Below are 24,059 nucleotides of genomic sequence, written 5' to 3'. Positions count from 1 at the left end.
ATTTCTAGAGATCATGCAATACACATACCCCAGTGCTCTGCATTAGTATTTTAATTTCGTATGAACATTTCTACATAGTTCTTGGCAAGACTCACAGTACAGCTTAGAAGCCAGTTGCTGCAGCAGAACTAGCCTGAGCCTTCCCTTTCCATTATCCCCAGCTCCCACTGTGGAAGAACCCACTTCCCAGATTTCAATTACCAGCTTGATTTTCTGATTTCATTGGTCTTGGCTTGACACCATTTTATCACTTACTCCAAATCACCTTGGCATAAGTTATTTGTTATAGTATTTGTTTCAAATGTTTCTCCATAACAGAAATTAATAGCATAAACAGTTATTATTGTAACAGACACACGGGAAAAGAGAACTATCACTTAATACATCTTAGAGCAGGCTTAAAACAAAGATCAAGGAAGGCTCTGGTAACTATCACCATATTTTGTGCCTCTTCACGCACAATCCCGGGGTCTTTGCGGCAAGAACCTAGGTTTGCAGGACTTCATTTCTTAAACCAAAGCTCTCTTCTGACAAGTCAAAAGACAAAACATCATCCACCGTGGCTGCACAAACTCTCACAACATAATTCAACTGGCTTCCCATTCGCTTTTCTATCTGTTACTGTCACTGAAGACTAGGAGGAGTAAAGCTACTGGAAGTTAAATCAAGGCAATGCAGAAGCTTTGAGCTTTGCTAGAGAACCGGTTGAAGACCCAGAACACTTCCATCAGCACTCTATTTATTTATTTATATCTACACCTACAATACGTATGTTTGCAAGAAGCAGCTGGTAGCAATGACAGGAACAGAACTAAGTATTTTTCCCTCAAGAAAGGACTTCATAACTGAACTCTGTAGGAAGAACTTAAAAAGAAAAAAAGATTAGAGGTTGTTGGGGTACAATGGAGCACAGAATCATGTTAAATGTCTAACAACAGTATTCTGCATGCACTTTTTTGGTTAGTCACATCTGCTAAATAGTGTATTTTAACTCCCATTTTACAGATGAGGCCATGGAACGCAGAGTTCCTTGTCCTGTGTCTGTACGGAAGTCTATGAAGAACCAGGGACTTGTGTCAACACCTTTTAAATTGCAGCCAACTACTGTAATCCAAGGTTGGATTTCAGCTGCAGATTGAAAATTAGAAGGCAAAACCGACAGTCACAGCAAAGAAAGAATAAAAGAATAAAATAAAGGGAAGATAGTGCCACTATTCGGAAAATAAGTTACATAATTAGGCTAAGGAATTACACCAAAGGGCCCCAGATTGGATATCTAGCAGAAGACACCCAAGGCAGAATTCCCAAACCTGAAGAAAGGAGCTCAAGACCAGCTAGCTGGAACAGTACTACGTTTTCTGTTTTTCTGGTTTTGGTTTTTGGGTTTTTTGTTTGGTTGGTTTTTTGGGTTTTTTTTTTTTTTTTTTGTGTTGGTTTTTTTTTTTTTTTTTTTTTTTAATATGTTTTTACTAATTCTGACAAAGAACAGGAACCTACCCTGTCATGAGTCTGAACCAGTGGTCTGTAACTTGGTATTTTAAGCCTGGACATACCTACCAACCTCCAAATTGAGAAAAAACCAAGAGAAATACAACCACTAATTTGGAATGCTTTGCATTTTTGGACTGGAAGATTTTAGACAGTTAAAAGGAGAGATAAAGAGTCACTAGTGATATTTTGTTCCACATAGAAAAAAGTGAAAAACGTGCCCTGCATGCACGAGCACAAAGTTTGGGAGGTTCTTTATACTGAATAGGATAGAATGTCTTCAGCACCTACATATTCCTTCTCAGTAGTTAAACACATTCAACAATTGTCTCAGAATTGAAAATAAAAAACCCTGCCACCGCAGGCAGTGTTTAAAGTATTACCTGATTTGAAGATATGTATTAAGCACATAAGCAGCGTGCCCAGCTCCTGGCAGTAGAAAGTATGTTGCTGCTCATTCATGTCCACTTTCAGTTGTTTGGTAACGATATCTTCCAGTAGAATGCCAACCAGTTGTAATAAGAACCTTGAAAAACCACATATACAATCAACAGGAAAAACTATCAGTGCAACATCTTTCAGAATAAGATGAGGTTTGCCCACAAAACTCAGGAAGTTTGAAAAATAAAATATGAAGTCCTTGTCCATTCATTCTAAATAGGATGCTAAATTAAATGCTACAGAACAGGCTGACCTAAAACAAATATGATGCTATAGTTATGGAGAGATGATCACAAGCGCTTCAATAATTACATATTGGATTTGGGTTATCTACTTATCAGCTAAAGTCATGACAGCATCCATACACCTGCCTACCTCACTTACACAGCAAACATTCACAATGCTATGGTGTCTTTATAGTGATTTGCAATGAGCTAAAACTACACCATGACAGTTATTGCAGCTCAGCTGAGGAGGGGTAAAGTCAGCAAGTCACAGTCATTCAGCTGCTTACAGCCTCATCTATCCACACTCTATCACAGAGGTTTCATATCAAACCTCCAGCCAGGTGGCAGGAAGGGGAGGGAAATAAATCAAAAGAAACACCAAAAAAGAGCACTTGAGGAAAGCCATCCTTGCTCCTGGCCGTAATCGTTCCTCAAGTCACTCGTGTTGGACATAAGGTCACATTAAGGGACTCCAGAAGCCCCTTTTCCCTTTACCCATCACCCTCACAGTGAGCTGAACGATAAGAAACAGCACTTTATTTCTATCTCAAGTTCCACAGTTTATTAAGAAGTTCTTATTTCCTTAAACAAATAGCTATTTCAAATGCTTCCCACCACATTAAAACATAATGCCTTAATGACAAACATTATGTCAACATAATACCACTGCCATCTCTCCACACTTCTTTTGCCTGAAGTTTGTCACTCTCTGAGGACATCAGCATGGGAAGCTAACTGGATAATGCCAGCTCTTTAAAAATAAGAAATAAAGAGCAGGACTAACTTAATAGATTTGAATCCATCTGCTGCCAAGATTCTAGTACAGAACCTGGCCTTCTACTAACAGGATGACTCATCTTTCAGTCCCCACACAGGGAAGAAGGAAAGGGTTAACCAATTAAGTTTTTGGACCTGATTATAGTAAGTCTAGGATTCACCCATTTTAACAGCTCCATTAGGTCCGTCACTTGGTAGGTATCAAAACCGTCCAAAGTCCCTAATACAAACTGCTCATCTCCTCCCTCTACTGTTCATCTCATTATTCCTTTCTCCGCACACACTCCTCCCATATCAAGTACTTAACAGACTTTATTCCTATCAGACAACAGTTCTATACATGTGTATATATTGCACAATATACGTGTGATTTCTCAGAAACCTTAAATCTTTCTCCCAAGTTACTCAAGAGACAACATACCTAGAAAATGTCTCTTCAGGAAGATATTTAGCCTGTTTAACCTCACTGCGATCCTCTGGTGCAGATAAGTTATTTTCTCCACGTCTCAGTCTGCTAATTGCTTGACATGAAATCAAATACGGTGAGAAAGAAAGCTCTTGTATACGGGATAGAACAATGTCTTCTGTTGACTGTGAAATCAGAACTCTAAGGATAGCTAAAATTCCAGAAATCCAGAGCTGGACAGTGCTCACTGATGCCTAAAACAAACACAAAAATGCAGATGATTGTTAAACAGAGTGAATATAAGCTTGACAGTTACCACAAGAATAGCATTTTGGAAGATGTGAACATAAAATTTATTTCCTGCTTGCTCCATTCTCTAAAGAGCCTGGTTTTTACACAACAGTTAATGAAAATGTTAGTTTTTTGGAATACATTCCTATGCTGTGTCGAATACCTTTGAAGTTAAACAACGTCTCAACTATAAAAACGGTACTAATACTTGCATAACAAAAGTGTGATTTGCCTATTAAACTGCATTCTAGAATTTACTGTAACAGTATGTTTCTCTACATTCCTGATCCTCAAAATACAAAATGAAGGCAAGTAATCCATAAGCAGAACATCCCTATATAAAGTGCTCCCAGTTGGTAAATAATATTAGTTCTAACCAACTCCCTCCTAAAATCTTCTGCAGGTACTTCATCACCACATTGCAAATTAAGAAAAAGAAACACATGCTCTTTTGTTTTGCATGAAAGACACCAGATTCTCTCTTCTCTGGAAAGAAGTGCTTACCATTGTTTTAGGAGTAACAAACATACTCCTTAAAAGCATGTCCACAGGGCGAAGGGATGAAGGAGCCAAAATTTCAAACAAAGTGTTCAATACTCCCAAAGCATCATGAGAGTCTATATGCATCTGTAAGAGAAAAACACAAAACTAATTTGTAACTATCCACTACAGGTAACTGCAATGCAAAAATTACCATTTCATGTTTTAAACATTTCTGTGACAACCTGTGTATAATAAAGCTGTCCTTTACAGTACAAAATTTAGAGCAACCAAAAGCTATGAAAGGTAAATTAAAGCTTCATTGCAGGCCTTCCTACACAGGAGTTTTGAGAACACAGACAAAAACCTATCAAATGAAATTCAATATACATACCACATATTTTATTAGGAAAAATATGCCATATTCAGAATGAGACCAAAAGACTGACTTGTCATAAAATTTAAAAACTTTTCTCTTCCCTGCACATCCTACCAGGCATATTTATAGAGAACAAAGCTGGTCGTGAATAAACTTAAGCTGGTAAATAGGAGAAAAAAAAAATCCTAATCATCAGAAAAGTGAGGAGGTACAATGGTACTACACTGCTGCAACAGAGGTAGGACAACTTACTTGATCAGTTTTTTAGATAAATTATAAAACAATCAACTGCAAAAAGGAAAGGACTAGACTTGAAATCTGGATGACTATCTTGCCTAAATAATTTGATAGTTGAGCACGTGCACAGATTCATACAAAACAAAGACAATTTGCCAGCATTTTAGCTTTGCTCAAAAACTGTTGTCTGATCCACAATAACTGCCAACTCTCCCCAACCATGAGATCTCCTCATGGGAGTGGGGATCTGCCATCATGGAGTAAAGAACATTAAGGGCACAAATTCACTAGTTTTACTTATTATCCTTGAAGTAAGTGTTTCTAGTTCCAGGAAAGCTGTATCAAAGCCAAGTCCTCTGTTTCTTAGGGAGCAGCACTGAAAAAAAACCAAAACAAAAACCCCCCAACTTTCTCCTGAAAGGAGTCATCTTTTCTTCCCAGATACAAAGGGCCTACTCTCCATCTCCAGTGTGCAGTCCAGTAAAAGAGACATGCTCACACTGCAGGGAGTCCAGCAGAAAGCCACACAGATGGTTACAGGCTTGGAGCATCTGTCATACAAGGGGCAGCTGAGATTGTCCCACCTGGAGAAGGCTCATGGGGATCTTTATCAATGTGTACAAGTATCTGACCAGGGGAAGCGGTTGGAAGAGACAACAGAACTACAGAAGAAGAGCCAGAATCTCTTCAATGGTATCTAGTACCAGGATGAAAGGCAATAGGCACAAGTTGAAATTCAGGAAATTCCATTTATATACAGGTTTTATTTATTTGTTTTCTGCCTGTGAGGATGTTCAGACACTGGAAGAGGTTGCCCAGAGAGGTTATGGAGGCTCCATCCTTAGAGACTGTCAAAACTTGACTGGACATGGTCCTAAGCAACCTGCTCCAGTACACCCTGCTTTGAGGGGAAGACAATATCTAGAGGTCCGTTTCAACCTCAACTATTCCATGATTCTGTGATTTATTAATGCAGTTTCAGACTATGTCTTCATTCTCCTAAGAAAAAAATGCAAGTAGACCCACTGCAGATACAAAAAAATAATTCTGACATTCTATAAACATGGGAGAATCTTTACACCATTTAATAAGTGCTCTGATATAATCATGTACATAAGAGAAGTAGAATGAGCTTCCTCTGGAAACAGCCTCGAAGATACTGCACATACTTCATGCATTTAGATATGACCTTCATCACTTCAAAGACTTAGTTTACCTTGCAGTAATTGTTTTTTTAGATATGGCAACCACACTTTCAAGAAAATCTGTCTTCATGTATAAAAAAAAATAAAATAATCAAATACCTAAAGCCATTATTGATACATACATTTTAACAATTATTTTAAACGTTTATAGATTAAAAAAAGATCACATAATAACCTGTTGTTTTGCAAGCATTGGGAGAATAATGTCAGCTATTTGCCGAGACAATCTTTTCCATTTGTCTTCATTTTCTTTATGACACTGTTGCAATACCAAGATGAACATTTCTAGCACCTGAGGAAAAGTCCAAAAGAATGCAAGTAAACACCCACACTAACAGGAATCATTTAAGTAATACCATAGTGGGAAAAATATTTACTGTTTCATCCACTGCCAAAAAGAAGAAAAAAAAAAAAAAGAAAATCCACATGAGAAATCACACATTTTTAAAACCCCATTTCCAGGTTAAAAGCTTGTTCTTAGTTATGACTTTCTTTTTATTTTTAATGAATTTTCCAGTTACTTTCGTAAACTAGAAAAAAAAAATGCTTTCTTCGTCCTTTTTAAGTGGCATTTGTCAAAAGACTACTCAAACAGCTGGAAAAAGGATAGTAAATCTAAATGCCACATTGCATACTCAACACAGGGGAGGAAAGAAAAGAGTAATTTCCCACATGTATACTCTTTCTTTACTCTAGCTCAAATAAAGTTTAGATTTGGTCAAAGAAACAAAACAGACATTTTTATGGAGCTCATTCACCTGAGATACGCCACTTGTATATAAAAGTTTATAGGAGAGTATATAATGGAACACACCACCAGCACCAGCAAGGATCACTTCTAGTAGCTGAACGTGTTATCGGTTTGAGGGTTATGGAGACCACACTTTCAAGGACAGACAGGCCAAAGACACAGCAAGCAGGAATGTTAACATATGGACTGGGAAGCGGGACAGAAGAAAACCAGTTAGATGAATTTCTTTTACAAGTGCTCCAAGTAGTTCAAAGTCAGAAATGCAGCCAATTAAAAAAAGAAAAAAGAAAACATGATCACTAGACGACTTCTTTCCCCAAAAGCCTTTCTCACAAGAGAGGAGATAGGAGCAATTCTGGGCTGAATGACTCAAACTCTGGAGCTCCATGGATGGTAGCTATAATAGTAACAGAAAAAAGTTAAAGGTTGCAGATCTTGGAGCCTCTCAAGGTACAGGGACACCACTGTGGAACATTGCAGCCACAGCCAGGGAACAACAGAACTGCCCAGGGGTTAATTTATACGTATTGCACCAGGAGAACAGGACAGAATAAGAACGACAAATGGGATGGTGTGGGAAGAGCAGTGCATGGGTGGTCTTTAATAGGTTAAGTGTGTCAGAAGGGGATCTGCTAGCAATTGCAGTACCTTACGTAACAAAGTTATTCACTATTTCACATCATGTGTCTACAGACTGTCATTTCATATAGTTATATTAGTCATTTTATGATTATAAAAGCACAAATTCAAAAGAAAATGTGGATACACAAAATTACCCCAATCTGAACATGCAGTTCTAACAAATTATTTTGACAAGACGTACTGACTTTTTTCCAACTATGCTCACAAAATACATTGCTTACATTAGCATACACTAGAACTGCACTTTAACACAATGAAAGGAAAAGCACATTAAGTTTGTTAAGCAGCTGAATAAGCAATAAAGGTCCCATGTCAATTATGTCACTTCTCTTAAAATTACTTTATGTTTTTTTTTTTTTTTTAAACAAAGTGTATTGAAGAAAGTCATTCTTACGCTCCTACAAGGTAGAAACATGTTTTCCAGACCCATGACGTCTGGGGCAAAGTAGTAAGTGCTAACAACTGTCTAACTACCAGTTTCATTACCTCATTCAAGTAATTCATATTTTAAAATATTTTTGAAGATATTGCTATTGTACAGAAACACTTAAATCATCTCTATGCAGCATGTTTCCTACTTCTAATCTTGTCCTTTCTTCTACTTTTACCCTCATTCTTTTCAGTTTCTTGAATCCTAATTTATTACAACTCTTCTACTAACCTTCTGTTTATTCAATGTGCAACACAACCAAGATTGTGATCCTATCTGGAGCTTTTCAGTGCTTTGTTACCTAGGCTTGACTACAAAATCCCACAGATATGTTGTTTGACTTGAAAAACTGATTTGTAGTGCAGAACCTTTCCCCTACCCCCAAAAATCTTTGCGTACTCTCTAAGGAAAGATCACACACAGAGTCCAGCTATTAATGATTTTCTATATAAAACTTGAATATTGCCTGAAGCATTTTTAGCAGTCAGAGCAATGTTACCCTTCTATAGGCTGCAAACAGGAATGCTTTGTCCTCCTCTCTTACCTGATGGTACTGAATAAGTCTCAGCAGCATTGACACTACCACCTCCTTTTGTGTTTCCAACTCTTTTCCAGCATCAGCTTTATTTGTTCCTCTTAACACAAAGAGATCATGAACAATGGGTTGCAGAGCTGGTATTGCTAAAATGAGATTTGTTTATTTGTTTTAGCATGAGACAAGTCACTCTTGAACATCATTTTCTTGTTCTAACAGTTCAGCTACTAAAAGTAAACCATGCTTTAGTTTATTAAATGTTTTACCCATCCCTAAAAAAAACCAAAACCCAAACAAAAACAAACCCCAAACTTAAAATGCATAATAATGTCTATCTTTTTAATTCTAGGAGAAAATTTATATTATGGACACATTTGCCCCTGCTCATAGAGCTAAAACAGATACTTTTATAAAGTATTTCTCAGCAGAATCACTGGAAAGTATGAGATGCTTCTACTTAAAGGCTGAAAGTGGAGAGAAAGGGAAGGGGACTAAAAATTAAAATGAAAGCCTTTAAAGTACTGCTATGTTGTGAACTTATTAGCTAATAAAGTTTCAAATAAAAGCTTTGTTGCTATTATGTACGATGCAAAATATGGGGTAGCAGTGTTAGTAGGGTACAGTAACCTTCCTGAAGGAATTAAGTGAGACTTATTTCATGTATTAAAAATTTAAAAGCTAGTGTCTTCTGGAACAATCCGTATGATTACAGCTTTCTATAGCTTAGCATTCAATACTGTTTTTATCGCTGAACTATTACTAATATTAGTGTTGGTGCCTTCTTTTTTTTTATTTTAATTACCATGTGTAACAGCTTTCCTCCCACTGGCCATGATACCATCACACAGATGAATGATCTTAGGAATTCCAATTATCTGTTTGGAATGATACCGCTCATAAGACAGCAACACCAGGAAAAAAAAGATATTAGGAATAATTGCTTCAGACTCCCTGAAAACAAAAAGTTAAAAGTGTCAAGTTTGAATTGCACAACTGTTCAATAAAAATGAATCTTTTTACAGTAAGATTTTTTTTTTAAGAATGTATTGTTCTGCTTTCATACAGTATTTCTATAATTTTTGTGCCCTGTTCTTTACTATGGGTTTTCTTCCAAGGGATTTCTTTCAACCTTTAACCATTACACAGTTACTAATATTATAACATACTATCTAATGCAGATGACACATATTGGAGTAAAAATCCCGCTTATCTCTTTGTACAAACTCAAGTGTGAGAAAAAAAGAGAAACAGCTGACAATAAAAATTCCCCTGCGTTCCTTATGATCTATTAGGTACTATACAAAATGTACCAAGTGATCAGAATACATACGGATTCACACTGAATCCACAATAGGAAGAAGTAGCTCTCCCTTCAGCAACTGAATCCTACCAATGAAGTGCTGATTCCTGAAAGCATAGCTTTGTAGGGGAGATCCCAAAGGAATGGTTTTACAATACCAAATGGAGAAACAAATCAACATAGCTTAAGAATTATTTTTTTTTCCATGCCACTTCCCGACTTCTTCAGCCACATGAAACCTAGATCATCTGAAAGGGCTACCACTGGAGCCAGAGAATCAACAAGCACATTGCCCAGAAGGTAACTCTCCCTTTCTTGTAAGGCAGAAATAACCAGCAAAACTAATCACTATGTGCTTCAGAATAAGACAGCTGTAAACCTGCACTGTTCAAAGGATCTTCGCTAATTTCATACCTGAACTGTCCTACTTCAATGTATTCAAACTGCTTTAGCACAAATCCAATAAACACCTAAAAGAGAGAATAAGTGTACAACAGATATAGACATATTAATTCCCATTCGAAATAATTTTGACAGAGTTATAAAAGTGTGTGTTTTGAAAGGAGAGAAAGGAAAGACAGGCACTGAAAATCAGCTATAGTTCATTTTAATATGTTATGAAGTGTTCCCTTACAGTTAAGATGATCTTGAGAATCTTGTTGATGTTAGAGCTTATGTTTTGCATGATTTTATGCAACATTTTACCTATAGTCTCTATATTTTTAAGTATAACTTTCTCTCTCACTCATGTAACACACACTGTTTGAGGCATTACAGTCAAGAAGTTAAGAATGAGCCAAAAATTTAGCTCTAAACCAAGATAAAATCCAAAGTATTCATGCATTGAAAAGATTTATCTGTGTACGAACTTACAGGAAAGTTATGTCTTGCAACTCATACTAGTTTATAAACCTGAAAATACTGTTGGAAGTGAAACACTTGTAAATAAAATACTTAAATTTTATTTTATGTTACAAATTTACTGCTTATATGGACAACCACACAGACTACTGTATTTGCCACTAGCTTACCCCCACTATTAAAATCAAATAATCGTTGTCAACCACGATGCTATCAGTCATACGTAAGTCCATACTCTCAATATAGAAAGAAAGTATTTCTATTTTTAAATTAAGTTTTATTTAACAACACTGATTATATCATCCGCATCATCTTATTCCTAAAGGCAATCTGAGAAACAGTTCTTTAATAGTTGTTGCAGAGCTTAGGAAGTAATTTATATGCGATAGAAAATCAGAAATCTGAAGCTCTCTGTGGTTGGGGGGGGGAAACTGAGTCTCGCCCTCCTTTAAGTCTTTGTTTTCACCTATAGTAAAGTGAATGGATTGTTGCAAATATTTTTGCTGTAAATATTAAGCCTGCTGGTGAGATCCCTGTATTACAAATTTGCAAAAATCGTGAAGTACCAACCTGATCCGAATCCAGAAGACAGTAGTTAACTCGTAGCTGAACCAGTTGAGCAAGCAAGTCTAGAACTTGTCTCTGCAGCTGTACCGATGTAGTTGTAGTATATTGTTTCAATGCTTTTATGACAAGGGGTTCAAATAAACGAATGTGATTGTGAATAGCATTCTGTAATAGAGAGATTTTAAAGTAATCTAACATCTGAACGGGTCTCTGATTCAAAACCAAATTACTTTTTAAAAGGAATAAAAAAGCTTTAAATCTAAGGTACAGCTCTTTCAGGAGTACATAGATAAAAGTACCTTATCAGCACGATGTTTTGCTGCACTGGTAATGCTAGTTTTCAGCTGTGTAGAAACTTTTTGCAACACATCAAACCATCTGTCACAAAAAAACCAAAAAAAAGCCATACACATTAAAAAAAAAAAATGAAGGGACAAACACATGCTCCTTAGATGCATATAGTTTTACCAATGCCAACTTTTCTTTATCTACTTGACTGCTTCAAGAATCTTAGCAAAACAAAAAAGCAACAGAGACAACCTACAGTACACTTTGATCAGATCACAGATTTGTGGCCAACAAACATCTAGTAGAGAAAGAATTTCTAGTCTTTGCTTAGTCATCCTTCTGCCTTTCCTTTAAGACTAGTGACTATTTGCTATAATTAGCAAAATAATGAAATAGTTTTGAATACAAGCATTTAAAACTATAATGCTTTTAAAAAACAAATTAAGTGATATCCATTTTAATGATTTAGCTTTGATTTGGAAAACACATTAGTGATAATCAATACAGTGTTGCATTCAGGATCTCACTACCAAGACAAATTACGCTGCTTAAGTCTACAAGAAATAAATAATACACAGTACTGTAATTTCAAGTTACTTAGCTCCCCTGTGATACTTGCATTTATGAAAAACAATAAAAAGAGAGTCTAGTTCAAGTTAGCATTAGATTGTAAGGGAAGAAAGTTACCCTGAAGCATCGTGTTCCTGCTCAGCCTGAACCATGTTCCTTAGACTAGCATCAGCAAGGGCCTGTGTAAAATGTGTATATGGTGCCATGAAGCAATAATGATAGAGACCAGGTCTCAAATTGGAAGAACCTAAGCGTTGAGCTTTGCCTTGAGCTTTGTTGGGGTTTGAAGACAAGCCATCGTACTGAGAAGCCAGATTTGTCCCAAACAATGTTTTCAATAACTAGAGAAGAAAATTGGAAGGAAAAAAAAAGTTAATATTTCAGGAAAAAAAAAAAACTTGATTACTCATCCTCCCAAAGAACTTAAGAGGAAAGATCAAAGTGCAAACTGTGGATCATGTAGTCAAATACAAAAATGACAGAAAAAAGCTAGAAAAAAGAAACAATCCACACCTCACCCCAAAAGATATGATTGTTTTTGCAACTGAAGCTATTTCCATGTGACAATTCAATATAGTCTACTAAAGCTCACCTCCCACCAAAATTAAGCTTAGATGACTTGAACCCAAATGTTTAACTGGAAGCTTGCAAGAAATCCACCAGTAAGGCAGTTCTTTGCTTTCCAGGTTTTTGATGTAGTTAACTTGCTACAGAACATATTTGGGAAGGTAGGAAACAAATGTTTTCTGAGCATTAGCTAAAATAGTTCTTTGAGTTGGAAGCAGTTCAGGAAGAAACTATATTACTCAGATGGTATTGAGTTTCAGAGCAAGTCATGAAAATTAATGAAAACATGCTGTTTGCTCCACCTGGGCTACAGTTTCCTCACACCGCTTCCCTTAAAAGAATGGCCAGTCTTAGCATCCAATTGATAACCACAGGACATCAGGATTAACCTTCCAGTAACACACAAAAATTACCTCCTTACCTGCTGTACACAAACTGTTGCCATTGTTGGTTCTCTGTTGAAACATGATTTTAGGTATCCCAAAATTTCTTCTACACACTAGAAAAGCAGAAAAACAACTGCACCTAATTGCATTTTTCTTCATTGTATAAAGCATTACTATGAAAACTGGACAACAGCACTTTTTTTTTACTAAGTAAAACTATACTACTTTAAGGGAAATCGTGCAAGTATGTAAAGAAATAAAAATGCAAGATCTGCTTCCTAGTCTTAAAATACCACAATGCCTAACACAACAGTTAAGGAGGAAAAATACCAAGACACAAGAGAGGAAGGAGAGCAGTATGCCTTCTGTCATTTTGTATATTTAACATGAATAAATTTAAACATATTAATATAGTAAGAATGACTAAAGGCAAACCGTTTTGCTGGAAAGAAAAATCTCCACATGAAATTTAAACAGTAAAAAAATTACTCCAGTTTTCAACAGCAGCAATTTAACAGGGAATATCTGCTTTAGCACTTTACCCAACTTTGTGGCAGCACAACGCTTCTAGGACTACTCTCTCAACAGTACCAATTTTAAAATCAATGATATGTGCTTTTTCCCAGTAAGGACCACAGATACTGGACAACTTAACTACAAAAAAAAAAAAAAACCAAACCACAGATCTTATACCTTTCCAATGTCTTGAAGAGTAGCAAGTTCCAAGATTTGAGACAGAACATCTAAGGCAGACCGTAAGAAACATCCAAACTTTTCATTACTGTTCTGGAGATCCAAAGTAACCTAGTCCCAAAAAGTAAACACACTTTTTCTTAACAATTACTTGACAAGGAGATAAAAATTACAGAAAGATGGGGGTATTGACACAAAATAATCTTTTGCCTAAAATTTCAGCATAGTTCAATCAACACCACTGACAGCTTAGACTCCCTTATGAATTTCTGTAAAGGCAGGACTTCATTTTGACTAAGAAAAAGAAGGATCTTCTAGCTTGAAGAAGTTACACCATCTGGGAAGGCCTAGGATGTTGACAAGTAATGGATAATGTATTTCTCAGAAACACAGTAGGTGTCATAAGAATATATGCCCTGAAGTGTACAAATCAGATCACCAAGCCTCTAGGGAATGCATCTTCTATTACCTGAACTAATGAGGAAAAAGCTTACCTATCCTTGAATAAACTGCAGAGAAAACAGACATTGGGATCCATTCAGCATTGCCAAGCCAGCGAAATGTCATTCAGTACCAGCATTAGTGACACCAGAGAAACAAGCAACAGGGTGACAATGCCTATAAGGGGTTTTTGTTTGGCTGGTTTTTGTTTTTATTAGTGGTGGTTGTGTTTTGGGGGGGGGGGAGGTTGCGTGGATAAACTGTTTACACAGGCAAACAAGTGAGTCTTGATACAAGGAGAGCCATGCTCAAAAGAAACAAAGCGATTGCCTAACCACATTCTAATTCAATCAAACAATATCATGGAGTACCTTGTAATTAGCATGGGTTGCTTTCAAGACATCGTATAACTTCAGATATGATGGAAGATGATAAAAGCTTCCTACTGAAGACGATTTACTTGTTGGAACAGGCCCAGTAGTATCAGTTTGCCTAGTAGCTTAAAAGTATATTATAGATTAGCACAACATACTTTTTCTAGGGTGCTCGTGACATGTATACTCAACATAATATACCATATCTGAATTATTAAACAGCATGAATTTTTCGATCTGCATGCATATTTTAAACTGCAAACACACATGCTGTACAACTAGAAAATGAACCAGCATTCCAAGAAACTAGCCCTCTGAGTTGAGAAATTAAGCCAGAGGGCTTATTATTGAAGCACAAGTACAATTTACAAAACAGAATTCACACCCATTTCTTTCATTCATTACTAAGAACAAAAAGTTTTCAAGATTGAGAATCTTGTTTCCAAGAGCTACTCCTGCCAAAAGCTGCAAAGCAACTTTTAAACTTCTTTTAAGTGAAATACATGCAAAAATAAAGAAGTAATTTTAGTCAACAGCTGAGTAGATTCAGAAAAACATCTAGGAAAAGGATTCAGAAGGACCTTGCTTCTGAAGAGTACAGTTAATTTTCATAAAAAACAGTAAAGAAGCCCCCACCCACTGCTGCCTTTCTTGCAATGCAATACTGAAAAGAACTTCTGAAGGTAGGTCTGCCAGCATTTTGAACTAAAACTTCAGAAAACAAGTTACTCGGTTTTATTTCTTCTCTCTATGCTGTAACCATACTTAGGTGGGAGGGTTAATACCAGTAAGTGTGCCTACCTGGACTTGCTTCACCACCCTTTTTAGGGCTCATGGGCACAGATGCCTGTTCGACAGATTCCCTCTCTTTCCCCTTCCTCCGAATTGGACTAAGAGAAGGTGGGTTTGTGAGAGAAGGTAACGCTGCCTAGAATTAAATCAACTTCATTAATTTTGTATGCACAAGTAGCTTTTCTTCTTCTACACAAATACAAGCATATTCATCTTTCATTTAAACCCCCCTTTATTTGACTGTCAGTTAAATTAAGATGTCTCAACTCTCAGGTTGAAGACATGAATTTCCTGGGTGAAAAGGAAGTAGTTTAATATATTCCCTACTTTCCTTCTCAACTTCAGCATAAGCTAATGATATGGAATTAGAACTCAATGACTAAAGCTTCTTTTGATTCAAGACAAAGAAGTGTCAAAAAAATATTCTTGTATTTTTAAAATATGAAGAAATTACTAATCCTAATAACATTGCCTTACAGTCACTATATTAGTCTCAAAATATAGATGCCTCAAAAAACCCAACCTAAAACAAAAACCCAAACCCAAAAATACCTCATATGAGCTGTTTCAGAAGTCAAAATATTTTGCAGGATATTCAAAACACAGAAGAGTTATTTTTAGCCCCAAAAGGAGCTCAATGCATTACAGCCAACCAACCTACCTAAAAGTCAACAGATGTTTGCCAGAGTATACAATCCAATACTCCACTTACTATATACACTCCTTACTAAATTAACATTTCAAGCGAAGTCACCAGAAATAAAAGGTTCAAAATTTAAGGTAATATTACAAATACTGCAGAACCGAAGAAGAACCTGTTACATGGAAGAACGATATGCATGTTCTTTTCACATTACTTACTTTCTTACGCATAGTGGAGTCATATTATCAAGGTGTTAGGTAGTTGCCTATATCAACTCCAAAATGCAGAGGTCTGTATCACAACAGTATTTAAGTCACACAATTTTATTGATTTATTTTTAATACATGCCTTTACTGCTGGGCCAGGAGCAACATCATCCATTACATGTGCACAAATATTAATGACCTTCAGCAGATGAGAAAAGAGCTGTTCTACTAAAGTAACAAGAGTTCGATCTGCCAGAGCTGGCCAGGGTTCCTCCTGCTTTGCAGTGCCTTGGTTTGAATCTTCCTCAGCACTCCAGGGATTCTTTAAGCACTTGGGAGCACTTGCTGCAATAGGAATCACATTATTTAAAGGAAAAGAAGATAAAAACTTGGAATTAAGTATGAGAAAATTTTAGAGGTATATATGGTTATCATCTCTGTATCAACAGAAAGTCAAATAGAAAGAGAAGCTACAGTTTCAAAACCAGCAGCAGGTGCATAGATTTAAACAACCGCCAAAAATTTTTATTTGTACCCAGCCTGTACTAAGCATACTACACATTCCCTTTGGCAACTAGACAGAAGTTGCAACTTGGAGGCAGTATCTTTTCAAACCTCCTGGGTGCAAGAAGTTCCTTCTTCATTTCTTCTGCTCAGTCTTGCAAGTATTTTATTGCGTGCGATGAGAATAGGGTGAGATACGGGCCTTGTGATGCCAATGGTAAAAATATCAGGACAATCCTACTTTTCTTATTCTGCCTTACCTGCAAGCAAGTTTCCAGTCAAAATCAAAGCATCCTGATGTGCAGAGAGGTCCAGCGGGAACCATGCTGATGAAAGGAGAGACAGGACCATGCCAGCCATTCCGATGGTGCAGCCCTTCTGAGCTTCATCTGAAGGACTTGGCTGGGAAACACTGGAAATTTAATTTTGGAATGTCATGAATTTTTTTCCCCCCTTTTGGTAAGTTTAAAGTCTTAAGAAAACTAACAGTCAAGTAGACTGCTAATCTAAAAAAAAAACAAACCAAACAGTACTACTGAAATACACATTTAACACTCAAGTAGGACTTAAAAAAACCAGTTTGCAGCAGAGACCTGACAACACTTTGTCGTCTTGAAGAGCCAATACTTTTTTTTAAAAAAGCAAATATGAAAGCTGCTAGTGACATCTACTGATAAACAGAAGAATTCTGTATTTAGTTGTTAACCAGTACGGTCCTGAAACATCTCCAGTTAAAAGTCTTACGCATATGCAAGGTAAGGATGGGAGACATAAGCTGTAGTATTGCAATATAACACGATATTGTTTTAAAGTGACAAGAATTTAATTAAACAATTGGAATCCATCAGATCACCTATATTTATGCGTGGACTCTACCCAAGATTGTAATTTGCTGCTGCATTCCATATTTTCCTTCACAACAATTTTAAAATCAGATTTTCCCACACAACTCAAGTTTCAAAAAGAACAGGCAGAGATCACCAGAAAATGTTTGTCAGAATACTACATGAATTACACACATAATTTCAAAGCTGTAAGACCTGCACAATACTACTAAATTTGTTTCAGGAAAAGACTTCATTGAAGCTCTAAATAAAGGGATTCTTTCAGGATATTTTTTTAAATAAATAAATAAAAAAATCTTCTAATGTAGTCATTCTGGTCCAATACAATTAGAGCAATTTCAGAAAATAAAATTTACACTAAATATAGCTATTCTTTTGACAAAGCTACACAGGTAATTACAGTGCCTTCCTTTTTTTTTTTTTTGTTTTTTTTTGAAAGAAGTATTTTCATACGGAAGTGTTGTTCCATTTACATACAGTTAGAGTTGTACAGAGTTGGAATGCAGCAGTTCCAAAAGGCTTTTAATCATAAAAACAACAACACTTAAGACAGAAAAGAATTTTGGCAAAATTCTCATGTTATCCATGTTATTATATTCTTATTACCCAGAATGATAAATGTTCATATCATTCCACAAAAATAAAATTACAATCCAAATTAGTATGAACATGGACCAAAAATTTGTAAAGAAGGAATTAGAGGAAAGGGCAAAGGCTATGTCATTGCATCACTGATGAACATTAGATGCATCTTAAAAATGGCACTTTTTAAGCCAGGTAGAACAGAAGACGGATTGTTGCAATTCTGCATTGATTTTGTTTTCCAGTTAAGTACTGCTCACATCCTAGCCTACTTCATTTGAGCTACAGGTCCAGTTTTAACAGAAGACATCTTTTAGAATTCATATACAGAGCATGCCACACTTATGGCCAGCAAGGGAAGAAAGGGCAAGCTGAGAAGAAAAGCAGCTGGGGGAGGGTTGTTTTTTTATTGTTGGGGTTTTGGTTCAGTTTTAAAATAAGATAAAATTTTGCACTAGAGTTTCAGGATACCAGAAGAGTAAAATAAGAGTAGAGACACAATGACAATAATGAAGAAAATCAACACAAATTATTTAAAATTTCTTTAAAAACCAAACAGCTCCACACATGTACATCTTCAGTAGCTAGTTTTACAGCTCACATGGCACAGCACATTGATAATCAGAGATCAAAGCTTTAGAGTTACCAACTGTACAGTTACATTCTGAAGAAACTCTTCAGAATGTAAGTACTTTGGGGCTGTCATATATTACGTAAATAACACTTAAATATTGTAAGTATCTCATTTGCTGTTCCCATTCAGTGTGCCAAATGAGAACAATTTAAATACATCTGACACTTTTATAGTTATAAAAGCAATCATGAACCAGCTTCCTTTACTCACTGTTCCTCAACATAAACATGAGATCAAGGTGAAAATGATGATGTTCTGATGTTAAAGAGATACTACAAGACAATATCCTGAAGATAAACATTCTTTCAAAAGCATGGAAAGTTTTCTCCTATTACTTATTTAGATAAAGATACATATGGTCAGCATCTATTACAGCAGTTGCAGCCAATCCCTGTGATATACGCTGTGGTTCCAGAGATGACAATGTGCTGACACAGTATCACGACAACCTGATGTTACACTCTTCTGTATAAAGTTCTCAAATAACTGCTAAGATAAGCTTAACAGCATACCTCTAAACCAGGACTTCCGATACCTAAATAAGCATACTTCCATTTTGCAAACATGACTTTCAGAAGCTTGAATAACAGATGAGGGAACATACCCACAGTGCCATCCCACACTCCAGGTGCAGACTGGAAATGTTGTGGAGAGAAGACACAAAGCTTCACAGCAGCCAAACTGAAAAGTTAACACCAAGAATTGAATCAGTTTCATCACTGGAAGAGTTAGCAACAACAACAAAGTATCTTAAGAGTGAGAATTAAATGTATTACTATTGCTATTGCCACAGTACCAAAGCTGTAGATACAAATATAGCCAGGAAATAATTAAAAATAAACCAAGCGAGCAAAAAAGAGAAAAGTCAGCCACTATAGCAACTAAGAAAACTCACAGTAAGTGCTCTTGTAGTGGATATTGTCAATGCATGGGAAATTGCTGCAATAACCCTTGACAGATTGTTTTCCATAGTGACATCTGTTGGACTTTGCAGTGTGTTGTAACCTCTATATATTCTGAAATAAGAATATTTATACCACTAAAACATGTACTTAAAAAAAAAAAACTCAATCAAAAACTATTATGGCTTAAATTACTGCTACATATTTTATAGAGACTGCTTATAAAATACAAAATCTGAGAACACTCTAAATACCACCTTATTATATTTTAATATTTTTTCTTCTATACTAGCAACAGCAATTTAGTTTATAAATCAAATCCCTTTGTTAGCAAACAGTAGACCAACTCTGAATACCTAAGTGCTCTAGAAATCACCACCAATTTAACATTAGTCTTTGCTTTTGCTCAAATCCATCTAACATTTTTGCATGTTCACAAGCTTTGGATTATTGCTGTAAAAAGATTATTGCTGTAGAAACATAACTATTTTGTTATCTGAAATAACACAGTGTCCACAAAGTTCTATTGTTTCCATGCTACAGTATATAAATCTTGAGTGACACGAAGATCGTGTATGGAAAAGGTACATAATTAAAAACTTGTATGACAAATTGATAAAAACAAAGAGCCCCCATAAATATATACAACTCATACTGTCTGTAAGACAAAAGAGTTTAGGAAAGCATAACTGGCAGCAAAAGTACAGCAACAAGATCACACTATCAAAATTAGAATTTATTTTTAAATTATACAGGCAGTACAGACTTCTGCAACCACGATCATTATAACAGGATGCGAAGAGTTATAAAACCTGATCAATGTACCTGAAAAACCAATAATGTATACATAGGATTAGCTTGTAAAGCTGCACCTACTTGTGCAGTTTAATGGACAAATAGGATGACCTCAGGACGAAGAGAAGATAGGGAGTCATTGTTCTGTGATTAAACTATGATCAACGTGTGAGCACATCACTAGTAACTCACACACCAGTTTATTCTTTAAACACGAGTCTGCGGAGCCTGAAACTACCACAGATGCTCCTACAGATTGGAAAAAGAATTCATGAGCACATGGATTTGCAGGATTTAGCTACGATTCCAGGCATTACAAATTGAAATTTGGGTCCACATTCCTTTTAAAGCAAGACAAGACACATAACATACCTGGTGATAGTGCTCACCGCAAAGTGAGATGGAGGCTGTGTTTCATGCATTAGTAGTTTCAGGTAGACACTGCTTTGGTCTCTTGCTACTGCCACAACTGGATCAGCCTGTCCTTGATCACAGTTATAAAATAGCTTTGGAACAAGCCTGAACGATAATTGTCAGAAAAGAAAAGTATTATTCAGAAATTATTTAATATACAATTTAAAGTAGATTTAAAATACATTTGATATACAATTCAGAAAGCTGCATACACTAATTACACATATCAAATCGTAAATAAAAGCTGTTACTAAAACTCATACTGTTAAGCTGAATTCATCTTTATACAGCTGCTCTTCATTATAACCAAGGAGCTCAAATCAGGACAAAGGAACTGCTCTAGACATAAGGTAGTTTAAAAAAGGTTTGTGGGGTTTTTTTTTGAAATACCTACCTTTACAAGCTACAACGACCACTTCGCTAGAGTATTTCTCTCTGTATTCCCCTATCTCCCCAGATATTATCCCCATGGATATCTGTGTCAACTGAAAACTAATTTCTACCTGAAAAGAACAATTTTTCACCATCCAATTTCTATGCAGCAAAACTTAAACATACAATAAGATCCAGTGTTCTTGAAGAACAACATTTTCAACCTAGACAACAGTGAAAAGCTACAGTACACCTTTTTTGTAATTTCACTGTCAGTACTTCCAATAAATGCCCATACTGGATGTTTCAAGGGGCTTCTGCAAGCTTGTAGCAGCTTTCTTGGGCAGTTAAGTCTTTTCCAACCTTAACATGTGTGCTGTCACCAAGTCAACATGGAGATGCAGGAAAAACTCCAACTTGTTACCACTCAGTTAAAGTAATTCCATTTAAAAATCAAGTCCCTGAACAAAAGCAACTACTACTAACTATGATGCAACAGTTACAGATTTCTGTGCTGAGCTGTTTCTGCAATATAAATGCTTTCAAGTGGCAGAATTATTAAGGTTTCATTGTCCTTTATTTGTTATTAGGAATGGACAGCAATTAATAGTCTGAAAAAACTAGGAAAGAGACTCCTCTGACAATAAAATATTCCAGGAATTAAGTATTAGATGCTCCCAACTTCTTTAAACATAAAACTTAAGTCCTTGAATTCTAATACAAAAACCTACCAGCTAATCATTACTGTTTGGTGTGTTTATATGGACAGCAATTGCTGTGACCTACTACAGTTACAAACAGGTGCTTTTTAAGCAAGATTAGCTACTTTACTATAATAAGTGAGCACGAAAGTTTTAAGATACACTACTTTTAACCACGTGGAAAGTACAATGTTTGGAAGTTAGGACAACTGGGTAGAACTGCAACATTTTAAGTCCATCAGCTACTGTCAGGATCCTGAACAATCCACTTCAGCATGCAGAAAACCTCGTTAAAGAACTTGAAACTGAAAGTGACCCTCAGAACATAGTAATAGTTAAATGTAATTGTAATGCTAATAAAAAGCAAAGCACAATTGCCTGATGATTCAGAATGATGCATGTTGCAGGTACCATAAAGCTGCATTTGTGTCCCATCCCTCATTTAAACAAAAATATAAAAACCCCACTAACAGATTATTTTAGTTATAGCTACGCAGTAACATGCAAATATGTTTCTAAACTCCTTTAGAGAAAAAAAAACCAAACCCATATATACCTCACTAATGAAGCTGCAGCTACATGTCTCACTCTTGGATCTTCATCTCCAAGCAGACATATTACAACATCATTAAGCACTCTCTCCTGAAGTTTTAGTAGCTAGAAAATAAGTTAGTACAGTAAAGTTAATTGAATGTTTTCATCATTTGACCAGATTGTTAAAAGGTAGTTAACAAGTGAGATGTCATACAAGTCTATAAGACAATCTTTACCTTAGCATTGCCAAATACACTAAATACACTATTTAAATACATAAATGCAAAAAAATTTTTGAAGTTTAAAAAAAAAAAAAAATTACAACAACAGCCACACAGACACCAAAGAACACTAAGATATTTGAATCTCGGTAGTGAAGTATCTTTCCAATTGTAAGAAGTGTCAGAACACGAGTCTACTTACACAAAACGTACTTAAAACAAGTACCAGCATTGATAGAATTTAAACACAAAGTGCTGAAACTGCACTGGTACCTTAATCCAGAAACACAATATACTGATTGAATAATTTACTTACACCGGTATAATGATGAATACCTCTGTGCAAGCTCTCAGTTTTTCCTTCCAAGAAGCTGACTAGCCTACAGTAAAATAGAATTTAGAGTACATTAGTTAACATTAAATGTTATTTCTCCCTCCAGTGCTCTGAGAGTTTTTTTATTTATTTTTTAAAAACACTACTGCAGGGAAAATTTAAGAATTAAACACACTTTTTGCTACCGTTAGAAAAGGTAAGCTATTTGTTAAACTTCTATCTGGCTAGTAGTGGTAGTAGTAGAATTACCTTTCTTTAGTTAAAAAACATTATTTACACATTGTGATTGTATTTTTTTCCCATACATGGAAAAATCAGACTGTTTTGAAAAGATGGTAACACATTCCAAATATCACTATTCAGAAAGAGTCCAATTCTGTATGGCTAAGGATAACTTAAAGAAATTTCATATAAACATCTTTTGTCTTTCAGCTTGGAAGAACCTATAGAAAATGAGGGAATGCAAGAAAAGGAATTAAAGTCATACTCATTTCAGTGTAACAAACTGAGCAACTGAAGAGAGCTGACTATAATGGAGAACAAGTCAGGTACTTTTTCTTTAAAAACACACAAAACTGGACATGAAAACCAAGTTCGTTTAGAGATTATACTGTCTCTCGGCAATCACAGATTTACAGAAGACTTGATAAAACAGGCCACTGAACTAGAAAGTCCTATACAGTGTTACTAGGATTGGGCTTAGTAGTGAAGTCAATGGTAACTTGATAAACATTCCTTATAGGAATGATTGGTCTGATTTAGTTTTATGAAACTCGCTAGTGTTTCAGAAGAACCTGCTCCATTTTGGTTCCAGTTTCCTATATACAGCATCTTTGCACTGCAGCTACAACACCCATGGAAAAATATAAACACTTACCGAAAATCTACCTCTGCAAGAGTTTCCAGAAGCTCGGTTCTTACTAGCCAATATGAGCTATTCTTCAGTGTAAGGAGGTCAACAATTAGTTGTAAACCTAGTTCACTGTAACTGCTACTACATAAGCTCATGATGCAATGCTGAGAAGAAAACACAACTTTCAGTTATATTACAGAAGAGGTTCTCTGAATCAAAGTATGTAAGTGATCATAAAAATCTGTTTTGTTTAGCATACTAAAAAAATGTACTGCTTAAGAGCTAGGAGAAAGTACTAGAGCTAAGTACTTTGCAATGCTAGGACACTAGCTCCATGTGAACTGCTAAAACCTGCTGCTGAATTTAAAGTCTGGAAAGGAACACAAGGCTC

General features: G+C 35.9%; 1 protein-coding gene across 2 annotated transcripts in view; it reads right to left on the bottom strand.

Annotated features, from left to right (window-relative positions):
* HTT (huntingtin) overlaps positions 1–24,059 on the bottom strand; it is an 87,374-nt gene that overhangs the window by 34,040 nt on the left and 29,275 nt on the right. For both annotated transcript variants that reach the window (XM_030006267.2, XM_030006347.2), the window contains 22 exons: positions 23,693–23,832; positions 22,798–22,861; positions 22,283–22,383; positions 20,612–20,758; positions 19,438–19,558; positions 19,147–19,223; positions 16,742–16,893; positions 16,120–16,322; positions 15,138–15,264; positions 14,334–14,461; positions 13,522–13,632; positions 12,864–12,941; positions 11,993–12,216; positions 11,317–11,395; positions 11,021–11,182; positions 10,004–10,059; positions 9,092–9,240; positions 8,299–8,435; positions 6,107–6,223; positions 4,135–4,257; positions 3,355–3,593; positions 1,872–2,014 (listed from right to left, as the gene is read on the bottom strand). In XM_030006267.2, the coding sequence (XP_029862127.1) occupies positions 1,872–2,014; positions 3,355–3,593; positions 4,135–4,257; positions 6,107–6,223; positions 8,299–8,435; positions 9,092–9,240; positions 10,004–10,059; positions 11,021–11,182; positions 11,317–11,395; positions 11,993–12,216; positions 12,864–12,941; positions 13,522–13,632; positions 14,334–14,461; positions 15,138–15,264; positions 16,120–16,322; positions 16,742–16,893; positions 19,147–19,223; positions 19,438–19,558; positions 20,612–20,758; positions 22,283–22,383; positions 22,798–22,861; positions 23,693–23,832 (2,878 nt within the window). The remainder of the gene's footprint in view (positions 1–1,871; positions 2,015–3,354; positions 3,594–4,134; positions 4,258–6,106; positions 6,224–8,298; positions 8,436–9,091; positions 9,241–10,003; positions 10,060–11,020; positions 11,183–11,316; positions 11,396–11,992; positions 12,217–12,863; positions 12,942–13,521; positions 13,633–14,333; positions 14,462–15,137; positions 15,265–16,119; positions 16,323–16,741; positions 16,894–19,146; positions 19,224–19,437; positions 19,559–20,611; positions 20,759–22,282; positions 22,384–22,797; positions 22,862–23,692; positions 23,833–24,059) is intronic.

The sequence above is a fragment of the Aquila chrysaetos genome, chromosome 1 (genome assembly GCF_900496995.4).
Source record: "Aquila chrysaetos chrysaetos chromosome 1, bAquChr1.4, whole genome shotgun sequence".
Taxonomy (NCBI): domain Eukaryota; kingdom Metazoa; phylum Chordata; class Aves; order Accipitriformes; family Accipitridae; genus Aquila; species Aquila chrysaetos.
The sequence above is the reverse complement of the archived record's forward strand: the minus strand, read 5'-3'. Positions and strand labels throughout refer to the sequence as shown.